Source organism: Esox lucius, chromosome 14, assembly GCF_011004845.1.
Source record: "Esox lucius isolate fEsoLuc1 chromosome 14, fEsoLuc1.pri, whole genome shotgun sequence".
NCBI lineage: Eukaryota > Metazoa > Chordata > Actinopteri > Esociformes > Esocidae > Esox > Esox lucius.
Window position 1 is genome coordinate 18,213,948 of NC_047582.1, and position 18,817 is coordinate 18,232,764.

An 18,817-nucleotide genomic window follows, 5' to 3' on the forward strand; every position below is an offset into this window, starting at 1 on the left:
GAGAAATGTTCTGTCTGACACAAAGATGCACCAGCTCTCCAACACCCCCAGTGACAACTACATTTATATACTATTACTGATACAAACAGGACTTGGCAGCAGGCAGAAAGGCACACAGACACACGCTATTCATGGGAAGCATGAAGGAGGAAGAGGGAAGACAGCGGAAAAGGACGGGAAGACATCATGTGGATTTCTGGAAGATGTTTGTTTCAGTCTGGGACCACCCATACATACAAAATGCACGCATGCATGACTCTAAGTTGATTTGAAAGAAAGCTAAATGACATACTGATTGTTCATTCACTATTAGTTGCAGACTGTTTTATAGCCTTGTCAAAAATCCACAAGAGGACTTTTTTCCCCCCATTGTTTCATGAATAAGCATGACAATGAGATGAAATGTAGAAGGAGAGAAAGCGTGAGCGCCAAAGAGAGAGAGAGCAAGACAGAGAGAGAAAGGGGCTGTGGGTACATCTGTTAGTCAAGATGTTGAGACAACCTTTCTACCTGCAAACATATTAAACGATATTGACAGACAGGGATGGATGTAAAATCGTTAAGATAAATAAATGTAAGGCTGATTGGGAGTTAAAAAAATTTAACTGAGGATGAAGTACTGTTACATGCTAGTTATGATGTGAACTTAAGACAGTTTAATTTAATAGTTTGGCCAATCAAAAACAAAACAAATTGTTTGAGTAGAAACAGAATCAACAAAATTAAAATGGGAGTTAAATATCATGGTAAGATTACAGTAAGGATAGACCGATAGTCTGCTGGCCAAATGTGTTGGATGCCATGTCCGAAGTAAATCACCAAAGAATGAGTCCTACTATGTCTCAGTCCTACTATGATAAACCTATCAATGTGAAGGTGATTTATTTTGTTGACCATTGTCATCCTGACTACACCTGGAACACAGTGATGTGTGACAGAATGCTTAAAGTCTCACAGATATATTCCTTTAGTTTTAAAAGAAAAACAATCAGGCAATGTGTATATGGTCCCTTTAGTATCCTTAAATGTTCATTCCATTTCATGTCATACACATATTATAGAGCTATTGCTGTAAGTGAGAATTCTGAGAGATACAAGGGGTTTACTCTACCACGGCCTATGAATTAACATTAAAAAGTTGGCTAACCTGCAATAACCAGTGCATTATACATTTCCAGTCTGGCCCTTTCCAAAAGTTTGCAATAGACTGTCATTCTTGCAGCAAGCTAGTGATGCATTTTGGAAGCTCGTATTATTAATAATTTGTTAGGGCATGTAATGAGTGGGGTTGTTTGTAGTTGTGGTTGTTTGTAGTTGCGGTTCACCCAAGACAGAGTTGTGTATCAGGACCATAAAGTTACAACTCATAAGAGCATATTGTGTGACAAAATGCCACCAAAGCAATGTGGTAACTTCCATACTAAGACAGAGGCAGATCCTCACCAAACCCTGCATAAATCATCATTAGGTTGGTTGATAAAATACAATGTCTTCTGGGTACCTTTCGGATAGAAAGAACCTTTTGTAAATGATTCACAACAGGTTTACACTGGTGGGTTTTAGGGTCGTATGAAAGGTGCGATGAAGATTAAGAACCTGAAATGTAATAAACTGTAGTGTGTGTAGTGAGGTATCTCCAAAGATTTAAAATACTGAACACCTAGATTACCATGACAAAAAATACTCCACATGAATATACTGTACTAGTAAAAACAGTAAGGGGACCCTATCTATCTTTTCACATGTATGTTAACTGGTGTAATATTTTGTGTAGTATGTTAATCGGTCATTTGATTCTGCCATGAGAAAAGGTATGCAATATCTGTCTTCTGAGTCGGACATAGCATTCGTATTTTTTTGATACCGCCATGCATACATTTAATGTCATGCTTCAATCTAAAAAAAAAAAGAAATCTGCAATGACCGGCTATAAATATTTGAAAGAAATTGTGTATCGGGGGCATGCAAATCTCCAGATAAACTTGAAGCCCTAAAATCCTACCAGAAAACCTGGCGTGGTACAGGACAAAAAGCTGAGAGACAAACTACAGTATGAAGGAATTCTAACATATGGGTCTTACTGTGCTGGGCCATCAATAACAACACATTCTATGTCCAACTCTAATGCTTACTCACCTGTATCATACAGCATCTATGCTCACAGGTAGTACAAAGGTGTTTTCATCCTAACTTAAAATAATTATCAACTAGCTAAGAATGAATAAAAAGGCTCTTTGGGACGCGTCTTACTGAAGAACCAGAAAGCATATAGCTACATCCCTTACCACAATGCTCATTTAAGACAGAGCACACATATTGCTTCCACGTTTTCCAGTGCAGCCATCGGTCTACCCCTACCTTCACACATGAAGTCAGACTACCAACTTGGCCAGGTTCCTTAGTTACCTTTTCACTACACTTTTGTATGGTAGAGGTGAGTTCACTCACTACCATATCTATACACTTCAGTGACGGCTCCTTCAGCTTATGGATCTGCTTTTTCACTATAGCCTCAAAGGCCAGGTCAGGGGTGAACAGGCCCGTCCTGTAGGAAGGAGGTAGTAATGGGAGAGAAAGAGAGAGACGCAACGAAATAGAGAAAAAGAATCGGGGGAACCGAGATGGAGAAGAGATACGACGAAGGAAAAGATCAAGAGAAACGAAAAACCAAATCCAAGGGGATAGAGAGACAGCAAAAGCAAGAGAAAGAGAGAGAGAAATGAAAGAGTAACACAAGAGGGCCATTCAGACAAGCAGGGAACAGCTCAGCGGGGGAAAAGGAGAGATGACAGAATGACAGACAGATGAAGAACAGGGGACAGGAACAGGTCAGGGACGGGGAAACGGTGCACAGGGAAGAAAAGTCAAGTGAGACATTTGTTTTTCCTTTAAAGCCATTCCAAAGAGGCCGGCGCTGAGGTTCACCCCCCTCATACAGAGACAGAGAGAGAGAGAGAGAGAAAGGAACAGGAGAACAGCTAGATCATAGCCTGTACCACTCCACCGACCAACAGCTCTGAGCCATGAGCCATGCGAGACCACAGCTGTGCACCGACTATGTGAGACCAAGCACCCTGCACTTCCTCCCATCTAACCCCCCCCCCCCCAGGCCTTCTCTTAGTGAGTCTCCAAACGTTCCTGTGGTCACGGCTCTCGTCTGCAGCAGGTACACAGCCGCCGGTCTCACAAGCAGAAAGTCTGGATGCTCAGGTTACCGAACATGGCTGCCAGGGACACTCTGACTAGGCACTCTGGGTATCAGCAAACACCTTTGAGATTTGTTCATTCGGGCCATTCGTTTACTTTTCACGTAGTATCTGACGAGACTTTTGACAGAAATGTTTGTATTTACGTCCAACGTGAAAGCCCTTCACGTGCAGCCCCGTTGCAGCAACTCAGCAGCATCCAGACCCTGTCTTTACCCAGCGCGGGTCTCTAACAGGGCCAAGCCACGGCCGCTGTGCCCCAGCCGCCCCATCCCAAATGCGGTAGACCCTACAATACCCCTGCTACCCCATCACGCCCCCTACTGTCCCAACATGGGACAACACGTGCCGGAGTATGGGTTGACGCGGTGACAAGGGTGACGGCAGAAGGTTTTGGTGGGGGGGGGGGGGGGGGGGTGGTGGGTGGTTGGTGGAACCATAGTGTTGATCTCCACCATGTGTTTACCTTCTGAGTACACTGCCTAACCGTATTGACTAGCTCAGAAATGACCATGTCCACACATTTCTGGCAGGGCTCTTTGATCTTGCCGATCTGCCTTTTCACAATGGTCTCAAAGGCCATGTCCGGAGTGAAGAGGCCAGTTCTGCCCGGTAGAGAGAAAATGAGCAGCAGACCCAAAACAAAGACACAGAGACAGGAGGAGGGAGGTTGGGCAGAGAGAGCAGTGTTAATTGAAATGAAATGTCCCTTCTGATCTCCTCCCACAGAAAACAAGAAACATGCACAGCAAGAAAAACAAGAGAATGACAACAGAAACACGTGTTAAATCAATGTATATAAAATGATATCTGTACAGGGTCGTTTGCCCACACTCAACCATAGTATCCGTTTTTGGAATCCCGTCACTGCTACAACAATGTGACCCAATACCCTTAAATGGTCTCCTTTCATAATCCACCCTCCTTGAGAACCACTGAAATGAGTATAGAGACCCCCTCCTTTTAAGCAAATGTTTGTAGTCAATACCCTTGTAAATACTTCTTTTAGATCAGTGGCCCCAAATGAAAGATAAGGAGGAATTAAAATAGATTTTTATTACTGACTTGAAACCAATTATTTTTGCAGAATCTTAAACCAACTGTTCCAACTACAGAAATAATATGTGGTACTAGTTCAGGACAGGGCGTTGTCATAAGACAGGGACAGTTGGAAGTAAGGCTAGGGATTCAACAGACACAGACACAGTACCCAACCATCGCTCACTAATCTAATCACAAATCCCTCCACCTCGGTTTATGATGTCATCAGTATGCGACAGAAGGCTGGGTGCTGGTGGCCATCAGTGTCTAGAGGTCTTGGTGATTAGATGGGTGACAACCATTGGAGCTGGTCTGGTCCATCGGGTGACCCAGGTGAGTGAGCAAAGGGGGAGGAGACAGACATGAGGAGGAAGGACTTGCCTGATGCCATGGATGTTCTTGATGGCATAGCTGATCTCCTTGCGAAGCTCCTTCTCATTAAATTCCATCTGCACAGGGAACACAAGTGACCACACATATATATCAATAAATAGTGAGCACACACACACCTGGACACACAACAGAAACCCCAGAGGTAGGGATATGAAGTTTGACATCAAAGGAGCATATTAGTGAAGAAATGTTTTCCTTTTTGTTCACTATATATTGTCATGTCACTCAGACCTGGGAAAGAGTCAGACCTACTAAGACTGGACAGTACCTTGACCAGCTCAAAGGGAAAGCGTTCATGGAAGATGCGGTTGATCCTGGCTCCTCCTGACAGTTCCGCCGTGTCAATCTGGTCCCCAGAGCCCTCAATACGCTTCTCAAAATCCACGGAGAACTGCTGAACCATCCTGGGAAGTTAAAATGGAGTTTGAAGTGTGTGTGTGACTGTGTGTGTGTGTGTGTGTGTGTGTGTGTGTGTGTGTGCGGCTCTGAATGCGCCTCCTACTCACTGCAGCAGGGCCTTGGTCTTGCGAGAGGGGTCATCAGGTCTGAAGTTCTTGTACTCCTCCACCTCCTTCTCTATAGACAGCAGCTGGCTCTGCAGTTTTGCCCGCAGTCCTGGCAGAGTGTCCCGAATGTGATTGGTCAGTTGCTGCAAAGATCAGTGTGGGTTATGACATAGCACTGAAGAGATCACAGCGATTAGATTCCCAAGCAAGCTTGCTGAAGGCTGTAAAAGATGAATTAGAACGATACATACGGTGACCGCTAAAATAATATTCCTACCCAGCAAAACCTGGTCAATAAATAAAATAATCAGCTTTGAAGTGTTTATATGAGAAGCACCGGAAATTGATGAATTTGCAATTATTTCCATCAGCAGGGCCGTGTTAGACTGACTGGGGCAGTAGATGACCTAGTAGTCAAGAGCACTTAGCCTGTAACCAAAAGTGTTTAACGTTTTATGATACTATGATAGAAATTGTATATGTATATGTTTTCAACATTGAATGTCTAAAGCCTAATTTGCTAATTTCCAATGATTAAAATTTTTTTGCTAATTAAATTAAAAGTAAGAACTTACTATGGTTATCTACTATTATCCACAGAGATCACATTATGCTGGACTGATGTGGACACGAGCCCTTAGACCACATCTTAAACCACATCTTAGATCACACCTTAGACCACATCTTAGACCACACCTCGGTACTACCAGGCGTGAAGGACTCGTAGCTGTCCCTGTCCAAAGTCTTCCCGGTTGTTTTGAATATCAAGTAGCTGACAATACCTGACAATTCCGGCTGCCACTCCACTGACCATTCCTCCCCCCATGATTGGCCCTGTCCTTGTCAATCTGGTCATGCATTTGACTTGGATTATGTTTTACAGACTCGGGACACAGCCCACATGCATTTATTAATTATTACAATTTGTACTCTTAAAATGTTACCGGCACACTCTGATGAGGTCTGGCCACACTCAGGGCCTGGTTCCTCTCTAGGTTTCTTCCTCAGTTTCGACCCTATTAGAACATTTTTCCTAGCCACAGTGCATCAACTCTGTTGTTGCTTGCTTTCTTAGGGATTCAAGCTGGGTATCTGTAAAGGCCCTTTGTGACAACTGCTGATGTTAAAGGGGCTTCATAATATACATTTGATTGATTGTTGTGTAATTCCTATTGGAATCCAGTTTCTATTTACTCGCAATTTTCATTCAGAATTACTTTCCTTTTACAAACATTGATAAAAGATAAACAGAACCCATTTATTTTGTAGGTACATGAAGGGACTAACCTGGTTGAGTGACTTTTGTAGGTACAGTAAGAGACTAACCTGGTTGACTGTCTTTTGTAGGTACAGTAAGGGACTAACCTGGTTGAGTATCTTTTGCAGGTACAGTAAGGGACTAACCTGGTTGAGTATCTTTTGCAGGTACAGTAAGGGACTAACCTGGTTGAGTATCTTTTGCAGGTACAGTAAGGGACTAACCTGGTTGAGTATCTTTTGCAGGTACAGTAAGGGACTAACCTGGTTGAGTATCTTTTGCAAGTACAGTAAGGGACTAACCTGGTTGAGTGTCTTTTGTAGGTACAGTAAGGGACTAACCTGGTTGAGTGTCTTTTGTAGGTAAGGGGTGCCCATACGATCAGCTAGGTGCCTGTATGCAGGGTGGGTCAGGAAGAACTTCCTCTCTGCAGCCATGGCAGCAGTAATGTCTTTCTTACCATCAATATCTTTCTGACTCCTGTTCACCACCCCAATGTAACCTGGGGCACGGAGAGAGCTCAGTTAATACTTGAAGAATGCAAAGATTAGTCATATATTGTTTTGTAGAATGTAAATAAGCATGCTATGGTAATGTTTCTTTTGTCGCATGTTTGTCTTTCTGGTTTCATCCCACTTAGGGAGATTGGGAGGTCTGTAGGAATAAAGGGTAATCTGGGGAACCATTCACTTTCAGATCCCACTTCCCTATCGACTGCATTACGAGCCGACTTCCTGCTATGACTGGGAGGGGGAGCAAAACAGCCACAGGTGTAAGAGGGATAACGTATAGGCTTTCTCTTCCATTTCTCTTTTAAACAGTTTGTATGTCTTGCTGTCAAACATTCTGGATTGAAGAGCAGCAACACTGTACATTTCGGGAACATTTTCTAAATGATATAGTGACAGAAGCAGAGTATGAAGAGAACAAAGCACATGCGTCGGATCTAAGCCAGCGCCAGAGGAGAAATGGCCCAACGGGGGATTTTGTCCGAGTTTTCCGACCAACATATATAACGGCAAGGAAAGAAGCAAGCAGATGTTTTTTCCATATATCCATTCTACAGGATTTCAAGCTTCTCCCTCGCTCGCTATCCTTCTGAGCACCTCCTCTCTGTCTCTTCCTACATCACCCTCTGTCTCCGGGGTTGGGAGTGGTTGAAAAGACCTGGCGTAACCACTAGAGGGAAGCACTGAGATGGTGTGTGCGTGTGTGCGTGTGTGTGCGCTACAGGTCTTATAATACATGGGCGGATCAGAATTCCCCCACAATGATAGTAACACCTGACATGTCTTTTGTCCCACTGGAAAAAAACGTTTTTTTAGAAAAAGAATGTACTACTTGGCACACGGTTCAGCCCTTAGATTTAAGCACTAGTGTTACGTTAGGTTTAGGCATAAAGGTTAGATTATTGAAGTGAAGTTTTGGGTAAGGCTTTAGTTTAGGGTTATGGTTAGATTTAGGGAAAGGGAAAGTGGGCTGGTAAGTTTGTGCGGCTGCATGTATTTGCGTGCGTCTGTCTCACCCCTCCGCAGTGGCAGCAGCTTGTTCTCCAGAATTTCTCGGGCGTCAGTCCCCTCGTCCATTAGGTCCAGCTTGGTTATCACACCAATAGTTCGTAGACCTAATCACAGAAACAAACACACACACACACACACACACACACACATATCCCAACAAAAATCCATGTCTGAACTACACATATAGGTTGATTAAATTGCAACCTCGTCCAACTGCTTTGTTGCGACAGGATGTTGAATGACACTGACAGCCCTGTTGGAAAACTGAAGATCTATATGTTCTGCCCTTAACCTCTCGTGTAACAAACCCACCTTGTGGGTCGACCTCTTTGGCAATCTTCAGGGCATCTGAGTTTGCCAGATCAGAGTTGGCTGGGGAGACAGCCAGCAAGAGACAGTTGTCCTTGGTCACAAACTGATACAACATGTCCCTGATCTGCTGCTCGATGTCCGCAGGCTGGTCCCCGACTGGAACTTTGGTCATCCCAGGCAAGTCCACCAAAGTCAGGTTCAGGACTATAAAAGAGAGAAGTAAAGATTGAGGGAGTGGAGGTGAGGAGGTGGACGGACGATATGAGATCTGATGATTGAAACTAACCTGGACACTATGATAACATGAATAGTACATGTTCATAAAGCAATACTTTTGGGTTCCTGGCTATACAATCAACCTTAGTGGATACTGGATAGTGTTGATGAATAGGGAAACGTGATTGACAAAAGACTGCGTATAGAATTCAGATAGTTGAGTCCCAATTTAAATGACCAGGCTGTGCCAAGATACCAAGCTGCCGAATCTTTGCCCTTACCATGTGGGGAGTAAACCCGGAGGTTAATTGGCACAGGGGAGATGCCCTTATTTTGCCCAGTGATACGGTCCGTCTCCGCCTCGATCTCAGCCCGAACCTCATCGAAGTCCGTGAACTTCTTTCCTTTACAGTGAAGGAACTCAGCATATTCTGAAGAATGATGGGGGGCAGAGGAGAGGGTCACTAAGAGGACAGCTGTTACTGTGACAGAGTATATCAGCATAACAGTACAACCGTTTTATCATTTTTTTTATCTAACTTTTGAAAATAATAACAAGCTGATTTTTTCCATTCGGTTTTAATATTACCAACTCCAGAGATTCCTTCTAACTACTTGGAGTTACACTTATGAACAATAAGCACTTTATCCTTTGAGGGGCATTCTAAGGAAGAGATCAAGTTGATCTTTCTAATATAATGACCAGTTGACAGAATAAAAAATATATATATATATGATAAACATGTATACTGTATTCAGTATACTTTGATGAGTTTGACGTACTACTGGGCTTTCAGCCTCTAGTCAGAATACAAAACCTTTATCCAAAATGCTATTTAAAGGGTGTTACATTACTTAATAACCAACAAAAAATATTGCGGCTCAAATATAAAGTTAACTAACAAAGGTGCCTACTTGACAAGCAAATGGGTTGTCAAAATGGTTGTATTCATAGAAGTTTCTGCTACATTCAGTCAAAAGAGGAAAATGGATTTGAACAGATGACACACCCTGAGTGCCAACTAAATTTACCCCAGAAAAGCAAACCCAAAATAAATTCCCACAGCAATTTCGGGAAGGGAGTGAAAGTAAAACTGGAGCGAACCAAGCCAGGCAGAACAGACAGTGCCAGTGCCCTCAGAAATTAGTGGGACAGAGTGTTTTTTTTTCTTAGGGCTCTGTATTCCAAAAGTTTGGATTTGAAATCAAACAGTTACTATGGTGGTACAGTATAGAACACTCTCCAGGAGTTAGGCATGGATGTGTCAGTCAGTATCATCTACATACGACCTCCTCATGAGAACAAGCGAGGCTACACTGCAAGGTGCAAATCATTAGGTAGCCTAAAAGCAGTATGGGTGGGTCACAGTTAGTTAAAAAAACAGTATGGGTGGGTTATAGTCAGTTAAAAACAGTGTGGTTGGGTTACTGTTAGTTAAAAGACAATATGGGTGGGTTACAGTTAATTAAAAAACAGTATGGGTGGGTTAAAGCCAGTTAAAATACAGTATGAGTGGGATACATTTGGTTAAAAAACTATATGGGTGGGTTACAGTTAGTTAAAAACAGTATGGGTCGATAACAGTCAGTTAAAAACAGTATGGGTGGGTTACAGTTAGTTACAAACAGTTTGGGTCGATTACAGTCCGTTAACAACAGTATGGGTGGGTTACAGTTAGTTACAAACAGTTTGGGTCGATTACAGTCCATTAACAACAGTATGGTTGGGTTACAGTTAGTTACAAACAGTTTGGGTCGATTACAGTCCGTTAACAACAGTATGGTTGGGTTACAGTTAGTTACAAACAGTTTGGGTCGATTACAGTCCGTTAACAACAGTATGGTTGGGTTACAGTTAGTTAAAAACAGTTTGGGTCGATTACAGTCCGTTAACAACAGTATGGGTGGGTTACAGTTAGTTACAAACAGTTTGGGTCGATTACAGTCCGTTAACAACAGTATGGGTGGGTTACAGTTAGTTACAAACAGTTTGGGTCGATTACAGTCCGTTAACAACAGTATGGTTGGGTTACAGTTAGTTACAAACAGTTTGGGTCGATTACAGTCCGTTAACAACAGTATGGGTGGGTTACAGTTAGTTAAAAACAGTTTGGGTCGATTACAGTCCGTTAACAACAGTATGGGTGGGTTACAGTTAGTTACAAAAAGTACTGTGACCAGATGAGACAAAGATTAAAAAAATAACTGTCCAAGATCCTACACCCTCATATGTGAAAATGTTGGACGTTGTATTATGGCTGCCGCTGGAACGGGCTCACTCACTGATGACAAAAATGCTTGAGGCAGTAATAGAATGTGTAGAGTGTACAGAAATATATTGCCTTAGACTAGTGACTTCTGCTTCTGCTGAAATTAGATTTTAGGTAAAACGACCTCAAAACAAGCAACAACTGGTGGCTGTCCAGGCCTGACAGATCATCACCTGAGTACATATGTCAGTTTTTCGTGGGTTTGCGCACTTCAGGCAGTTGTTTATTACAAAGGATTTGTTATCAAATACTTCATATAACTGATACATTTTAGAAATGATATTAATCTGTCGCAAAAGTTTTAGTGCCCAGAAAAAGAATTACTATTTTTAAAAACGTTCTATTTATGACTCTAACCTTGGTTCTCTGAGGGATCGAGGTACAACACATCTAGGGGGCATGCCCACATGCTTTCAAGGCCAAACAGGTGTTGGAGATGGAGCCCCACTGATTCGGGCCAGACTTCACCACGACTCGAACCACATGAGGCCGTCGAGTTGTTGTACCTCATTCTGCCTCTCAGGGAACCAAGGTTACAGTCATTATCAAAAGTCCCCTTTTCCGTCGGTTACTCGGTACAACACTTCTAGCGGGTGATACAATCACATGCTAACCTGTGGAGACGGGACGCTGAATGTGAAAGGCAGCCTATCCACAGGAGCGTCAGGGAACGCCGGCCATCTTCCAGGGTGACACAGCATATGCTGAATCAACAGCCTGGCTGTCTGCCACGACAAACTGCCAGATAGCACCGGGATGATGTTACATCGACACCCACAGATTGAAAATGCCCCCGGACCGGCAACACTCCACCTCTACTGTCAGGCGCCAAGGTGGCAGTCACTCAATGCAAGCAGGGACTATTGTTGTGTTGACAGAGCTACATCCCAAGCCTGTCTCACAGAGCTGGTCCATCCCATAACTAAACAGGGCACACATAGGGTAACCACCGTTGGCCCACAGGTATAAACAGGGGAGCTCTAAATGGTGGTGAATGGAGGGTTGGAGTTCTGTCGAATCCAAAAAGAAAGTCGCCGCCAGGACATCCACGCCAGGCTCAACGGAAGCCCAATAACAATTCCAGGACCAAGGATTCTTGGCCTTGCACTGTTGCAGCCGTGTTGGGGCACTACAACTACTCAGGATAGGTCTCCGCGGGCAACCGTGGAACCTTGTGATGGAGCACACCCACAGCCGGGCCCCCCTCTTCGGCACCGACCCATATCCATCCAACCCGTGTGACTAAGCACAGCTGATGACAGTGATCACGTGAGCTGGCAAGGCCAGGAGATCAAAGGAGCATGAGCAACATAAACTCTGGTCCGGAATCAGTGAGGCCCAAAGTTCATGTAGCTCCGAGCGTAGCTGGTACCAAGTCTCCAGTCCCCTGCCTGCGCTACACATCACGTGAAAAAGCCCACGTCAGAGCCTTCGTGCCATTTGGGAGACTCCGCACACGGCAACGCCATACAGTGGGTTTCATTACATAAGCCACCTACTGGAGCTAATGTGTCTTTTCTCCATTCATCTGACAGGAAGCGATGCGTGCATGACGATCCATAAGCGTCCAGTGCCAGCCAAATATCACAGCTGTCCCAACTCGTGACTAAACTAGGGAAACCACGGCAACGTCCCTGACCCAGTCTCATCTTGTTCCTGTCCTGTCCCCACCAGCTGACACAGTAAGTCACCATCAGCAGACGAGGACGGGGTCAGGTTGTTCACCAGTTTACATTTTTATATTTATGTCATTTAGCATGACCCATTTAGCAGCGTGTCCATACAGTTTTGTACTGCATTTGGTGAAAGACATCATCCAAACTGATGGCCACGACGCGGGAACGAGATAGTTCTAGTTAGGTTAGATTGGACTGAGCGTAATTGTCTATTTCACATAAAATTCAAAGCTATTACCAGAGGGTGTACTCTGAACAGTTACCATAACTACACTACAAAGCCACCACCATTACTGTGTGAAACTGGGTGGAAGGGAGTGATAGAGGAAAGCTTTACCTGTGGGACAGTTGATAAGCTGGAGGACCAAAGGGCGGCGAGTAACGATACCAGAGCCACGGGGAAGGAAGTCCCTGTAACAAACAGAAGGAAACACACCTTTAAAAACACCTCCGGTTCTGGCATCCCCTGTGCCCCGTTTTAATAAAGCTTCTAGTACAAGGAGTACTGATGTAACATAAAACCCCTCCACTGCCCAAAAATACTTATTCATTAGGAACAGGCTAAACTGATCCTAGATCAGCAATTCTAGACCCTGTACGGAAAGGTATGAATATGGGCACTAAATCAAAAATGTGCATGAATGGGAAACATATTTTGATTATAATGGATGACAAAGACCAGCAAGCATGAATGTCTACATTGTAGATGGTGTTACAATCTATTTCAAAAAAGCATGTGAATGTGCGACTGTATGGGCACAACCCGGAAACATTACAAATGAATCTGAAATGATAGACAGGAATATAGAAGCCTTGGGGATATTAAACAATGAATACATAAAAATAATAGTGATTATAAACTCCATAGACTGTATACTAACAGTGAGGAGGAACTCTATTGAAAAGGAGAGCAAAAGGAAGAGAGTGCAAGATAGAGACAATGAAGAGAGAAAGATGTCCCTTCATCTCCCTCTAGCTATCTCTAGGACATGCAGATGGTATAGTACACAATATGATTCTAAAATGGCTGTGTTTGCGTGTTTGTGTGTGTTTTGTGTGGGAGTTTGTGTGTGTGTGGGGGGGAGGGGGGGGTGTGATTGTGGGTGGGTGTGTGCACGCATGCATGCATCACAGAGCACTGTGTGTGTGTTTTCTTCTGGAGGATTCTGACAACACTGTATTACGTAATGCCAGCAGCTCCTCAGGTGGCTTTATTTTTATGTATGCTGCTATACAACCAGCTGACCCCAACACCAGTCTTATCTAAATCTCTTACACAGTTTCATCCACCACAGAGACCTATAAGGGACATCCACTGGAACTGAATCTCATGGTGTCCTCAAACTATAGGAGCTATATACTGTAGGTACAGTGAGGGAAGAAAATGTTTGATCCCCTGCTGATTTTGTACATTTGCCCACTGACAAATAGATCCAGAAAATGTTATAAATTGATTTGCATTTTAATGAGTGAAATAAGTATTCGACCCCTCTGCAAAACATGACTTAGAACTTGGTGGCAAAACCCTTGTTGGCAATCACAGAGGTCAGACGTTTCTTGTAGTTGGCCACCAAGTTTGCACACATCTCAAGAGGGATTTTGTCCCACTCCTCTTTGCAGATCTTCTCCAAGTCATTAAGGTTTCGAGGCTGACGTTTGGCAACTCCAACCTTCAGCTCCCTCCACAGATTTTCTATGGGATTAAGGTCTGGAAACTGGCTAGGCCACTCCAGGAACTTAATGTGCTTCTTCTTGAGCCACTCCTTTGTCGCCTTGGCCGTGTGTTTTATGGTCATTGTCATTCTGGAATGGCCATCCACGACCCATTTTCATTGTCCTGGCTGAGGGAATGAGGTTCTCATCCAAGATTTGACAGTAAATGGCCCCGTCCATCATACCTTTGATGCGGTGAAGTTGTCTCGTCCCCTTAGCAGAAAAACACCCTCAAAGCATTGCTTTCTTGAGCAGGGGGACCTTGCAGGTGCTGCAGGATTTCAGTCCTTCAGGGCAAAGTGTGTTACCAATTGTTTTCTTGGTGACTATGGTCCCAGCTGCCTTGAGATCATTGACAAGATCCTCCCATGTAATTCTGGTCTGATTCCTCACCGTTCTCATGATCATTGCAGCTCCACGAGGTGAGATCTTGCATGGAGCCCCAGACAGAGGGAGATTGACAGTTCTGTTGTCACCTTCTCACCAAGCAGCTTGGCGAGAAGGTGTAGCCTTGTTTAGGTCTACAATCTTTTCCCTGACATCCTTGGACAGCTCTTTGGTCTTGGCCATCTGATTGATTGCTTCTGTGGACAGGTGTCTTTTATATAAAAGACACCTGGGAGCCAGAAATATTTCTGATTGAGAGGGGATCAAATTCTTTTTTCACTCATTAAAATGCAAATCAATTCATAAAATGTTTGACATGTGTTTTTCTGGATTTTGTTGTTGTTATTCCATCTCTCACTGTTCAAATAAACCTACCATTAAAATTATAGACTGATCATTTCTTTGTCAGTGGGCAAACGTACAAAATCAGCAGAGGATCAAATATGTTTTTCCCTCACTGTACCTATACAAAGGTAGCCTATAAATGTACACTCACATTCTGTGAAATAGTAGTAAACCCACACACCAAGGAATAAACCCAAACATGTCACAAACACACATTACAATAATATAATACCATTCACATCAGTGTTTTTTGAGTGACATTTCTATTTCCTGTTTGTGAAATACATTTCCAGTCTGCTGCCTTTGCTGTTGATTTGAGCCTGCCACTCTCTGTTCCTTTCTCCTCTCTGGTAACATGTAGTAGGGAACAGATGGCCCAAACTGCAGGTCCCCACCTCTCTCCCTTCTCCACCCCGCCTACCCCAAAATGCCTCCATATGGACTGGCCAGATTGGCGGAGCCAGCACGAACCTATCAGTGTCTGTCATAGACAACGCACCCCTCCCATCTCTATTCCAAACGCCATTTGTCACTGCTGTAGCTGGGGGAGTGGCTTGACGCAGGTCATGGCTTCCATGACACACACACATTCTGGCTCTATATAGGCTACACCAGCTAGAGAGTCTCAAACTAGTGTTGATGGATGGATGTGTGTGTGTGTGTGTACAACATGCAATGTTGTTGAAAACCATGGACCACATAAAGAGTCTGTTACACGTGCCTGCTTGGGCAAATGCAGCAGAGGAGTGGGTGAGCAATGCACTGCCCCCCCCAACCCTGCCCCCACTTCTCCTCCCATTCCCAGTCACCTGGAGCCCTGTCACATCCCATTCCCGGTCACTTGGAGCTCTGTCACATCCCATTCCCGGTCACCTGGAGCCCTGTCACATCCCATTCCCGGTCACCTGGAGCCCTGTCACATCCCATTCCCGGTCACCTGGAGCCCTGTCACATCCCATTCCCGGTCACCTGGAGCCCTGTCACATCCCATTCCCGGTCACCTGGAGCCCTGTCACATCCCATTTCCGGTCACCTGGAGCCCTGTCACGTCCCATTCCCGGTCACCTGGAGGCGACTGTGATGACAGGCAGTCCACCCAACGACCATCCTCCTAATCGCATGAGATCCACCCTTTCAAAGACTCCCCCCATCCACCCCTCCTCCCTCTCTGTGAGTGACTATCACAAACGGCCACTCACGGGGCAACAAATAGGCCGTCACACTCAAGCAGGAACAACCCAGACTAAAACAAAGAGAGTAACAGAGAAAGAGAGAGAGGGAGGGAGGGAGAGAGAGAGCACAGCACACAGGAAAAAGACAGAAGGAGGGAAAGGCAAGGGGGAAAGGCAACAGAGATAGAGACAAACGGAGAGCAATTATTTTAATTTTTTTACCTGCATTAACAGTATTTATAATTATATTAAATAAATTGTGTGGCTCACTTATTAAGAGCTTGGCACTTGTGGATGTGATTCCCTCAGGGGAAAAATACACAATGCATTGTAATTCCCATTCACATTTCACATTGTAATGCATTGTAAAAGTAACATTTTAGATGGTAAATCAACCACATTGGAATTTCATCCCATTGGAAACACTCCTACCAGTCAGCAAATCATTCATCACTAACCATTAACCAGTAACCTCTAGAATGGCCAATACAATAGAATAGAATCATACAATACAATCAATGCTGACAGAAGGCCCCTAAGCCCTTTGAACAGTGGGCATTGAATTGATTAAAATGATGAATCAGGAGGTAACAGACACTATCTCCAAGCCGGCACTGCAATGGCAGCCGTGGCCAGGCTGGCTGGGCCGCCAGGTGAGGAGCACACAGACTGTGAAGAACAAGGAGCTGTGCATGAATGATGCCCTTCACTACAATAACAGCCAGCCATTTCCCTGTCTCACAGGTTAGAATTCAGTTAGCTGAGTTTTCTTGTCATTGTCAACCTGTACACCTCAACATTACAATCACTGTAGTGTAAAGTCCAACAAAACAGCTTGCTCTTGGCCAATGGGGGTCAACCAGATCAAAGCAGAGATGGTAGCCAATGAGAAGGCTTGTTGGTGAGCTGCAGTTACAGATTAGAGTTAATCTGTTAAACAGTGCTAGAGCAGCTCAGCCAGCTCCTCTCACTCTCCCTCTCACTCTCTCTCACACACTCTTGTTCTTTACCTCTATCTTCCAAATTCTTGCTGACTTGACCCTTTCTTACCAAAATAATTCCCCAAGCTGCAAAAATGATACATCTGCTTCTATCAGTTACCCTAAAAACATGTGTGCACAAAACATAGCCAAGTGGACAATTAGGCCCACCTTCCATCAACAATATTAGCAGACATACCTGAGACCACGAATAAACAGTGACATACTGTACAGCCATACATCTCATAGCACAGTACAACAATGCATCAAAACATCGTGAATGTTCCCAGCAGTGCTAGCAAGTGAGTAGCCTCTCCACCCCAGGTGCCAGCCAGGCAGTAAATCCCTATCTACCAGTCCCTCTCACAGACTTGGATTAGAGACAGAAGGTTAGAAGCTACAGACGGTACTGTCATTTTCGTGTTCTGACTACTAAGAATCCCTTTCATTTAGCCTTATTCATAGTTTGCTATGTAATTCTGTATTGCAATGAAAACATCTTCGATTAGGCCTGTTCCTCCTCATGCCTTATGTCTTTGCCACCGCAGATACCATTCTATGTATTTTATTATTTGCCCTAATAAATGAGCGTTTACAGTAGACAAATGCTAGAGCACCCTTGCTCCATGTTGCAGGGTCTTCAATCCCTTGGGAAGACAGTGTGTCAGAAGTCTCAGTCATAGTCTGTGGCTGTCCCTGACAGAATTGTCCTTGTGGGCTTTCTGTGGTGTGTCATTACCCTGAAGAACTGTCCTTGGTCCTGAACGCAGCCTAAGAGAAAAGCACAGGCAGCGTGTGCCCAAACGCCAGCAACCAACCCCCTTTCACCCGCCTCAGACACAGAGAATATAATAGGGACACATTCGGTCACCATCCATTGAGATATTAACGGTTTATGAAATCGTACCACTAGGTTTGGAAACTGTGAATGTTCCTTCCTATTTCTTGAGTACATTATGTCCTCTCAGGGACCACCATGATTGGATAACAATATGTGTGATGTCTGTACTAAGAGATTCCTTGTGAATTGTGAGTAATTTGTTGTCGCCTTCCTTCTGCACTCACCATAACAACATTTAATTGATGTTGCAGTTTGTTCACAGTAATGAATGAGTTTTTTTACATGACACTTTATTGATCCTGCCTAAATGTATCTCTTAGAAGTGTAATTGTGAAACCAGCTTTCAATGATTTGGGATAGGTCACTTGAGGCCATCTAACAGTAGTATATTAGTTATTTCAATCAGATTCTTTGAATACCTGGAGTATTAACAGTGTTACCACTAATGGATCAAACCATATAGGAGTCTGATAAAAGACCTGATGGTATTCCCCTTTACTCTGATATGTATCTTGGTTCTAATTATTAAGATTTAAAACAGGATCACTAAGCAAATAGTGAATAACACATCTTATTCCCAAATATGGGACACAGGTCCCCAGGCTGGTAGTCTCTGTGACAGGGTCTGGGGTTTAGTGCAGGTCCCCAGGCTGGTAGTCTCTGTGACAGGGTCTGGGGTTTAGTGCAGGTCCCCAGGCTGGTAGCCTCTGTGACAGGGTCTGGAGGTTAGTGCAGGTCCCCAGGCAGATAGTCTCTGTGACAGGGTCTGGGGGTTAGTGCAGGTCCCCAGCCAGGTAGTCTCTGTGACAGGGTCTGGGGGTTAGTGCAGGTCCCCAGGCTGGTAGGCTCTATGACATGGTCTGGGGACTTGAGAGGTGGAGCTTTGAGAGGAGCCTGGTGGTGTTCTGCTAATTAAACACATGGGAGGACTGGATGGTGAGAGCAAGAGAAAATACTTATGATACCTTTCACCTTCTCCAC

At 44.2% G+C, this 18,817-nt stretch overlaps 1 protein-coding gene across 9 annotated transcripts in view; it reads right to left on the reverse strand.

Annotated features, from left to right (window-relative positions):
- The window catches only part of dnm1a (dynamin 1a), a 62,605-nt gene that overhangs the window by 38,651 nt on the left and 5,137 nt on the right, over positions 1-18,817 (reverse strand). For all 9 annotated transcript variants that reach the window (XR_001198431.4, XR_001198433.4, XR_001198432.3 and 6 more), the window contains exons 2-10: positions 12,736-12,809; positions 8,734-8,883; positions 8,237-8,440; positions 7,930-8,028; positions 6,746-6,906; positions 5,147-5,289; positions 4,909-5,044; positions 4,629-4,696; positions 3,673-3,811 (exon numbers count right to left, since the gene is read on the reverse strand). Coding sequence is in view for 4 of the 9 variants with exons in the window: in XM_020053494.3 (XP_019909053.1) it covers positions 3,673-3,811; positions 4,629-4,696; positions 4,909-5,044; positions 5,147-5,289; positions 6,746-6,906; positions 7,930-8,028; positions 8,237-8,440; positions 8,734-8,883; positions 12,736-12,809 (1,174 nt within the window). In the remaining 5 variants the exon portion in view is untranslated. The remainder of the gene's footprint in view (positions 1-3,672; positions 3,812-4,628; positions 4,697-4,908; positions 5,045-5,146; positions 5,290-6,745; positions 6,907-7,929; positions 8,029-8,236; positions 8,441-8,733; positions 8,884-12,735; positions 12,810-18,817) is intronic.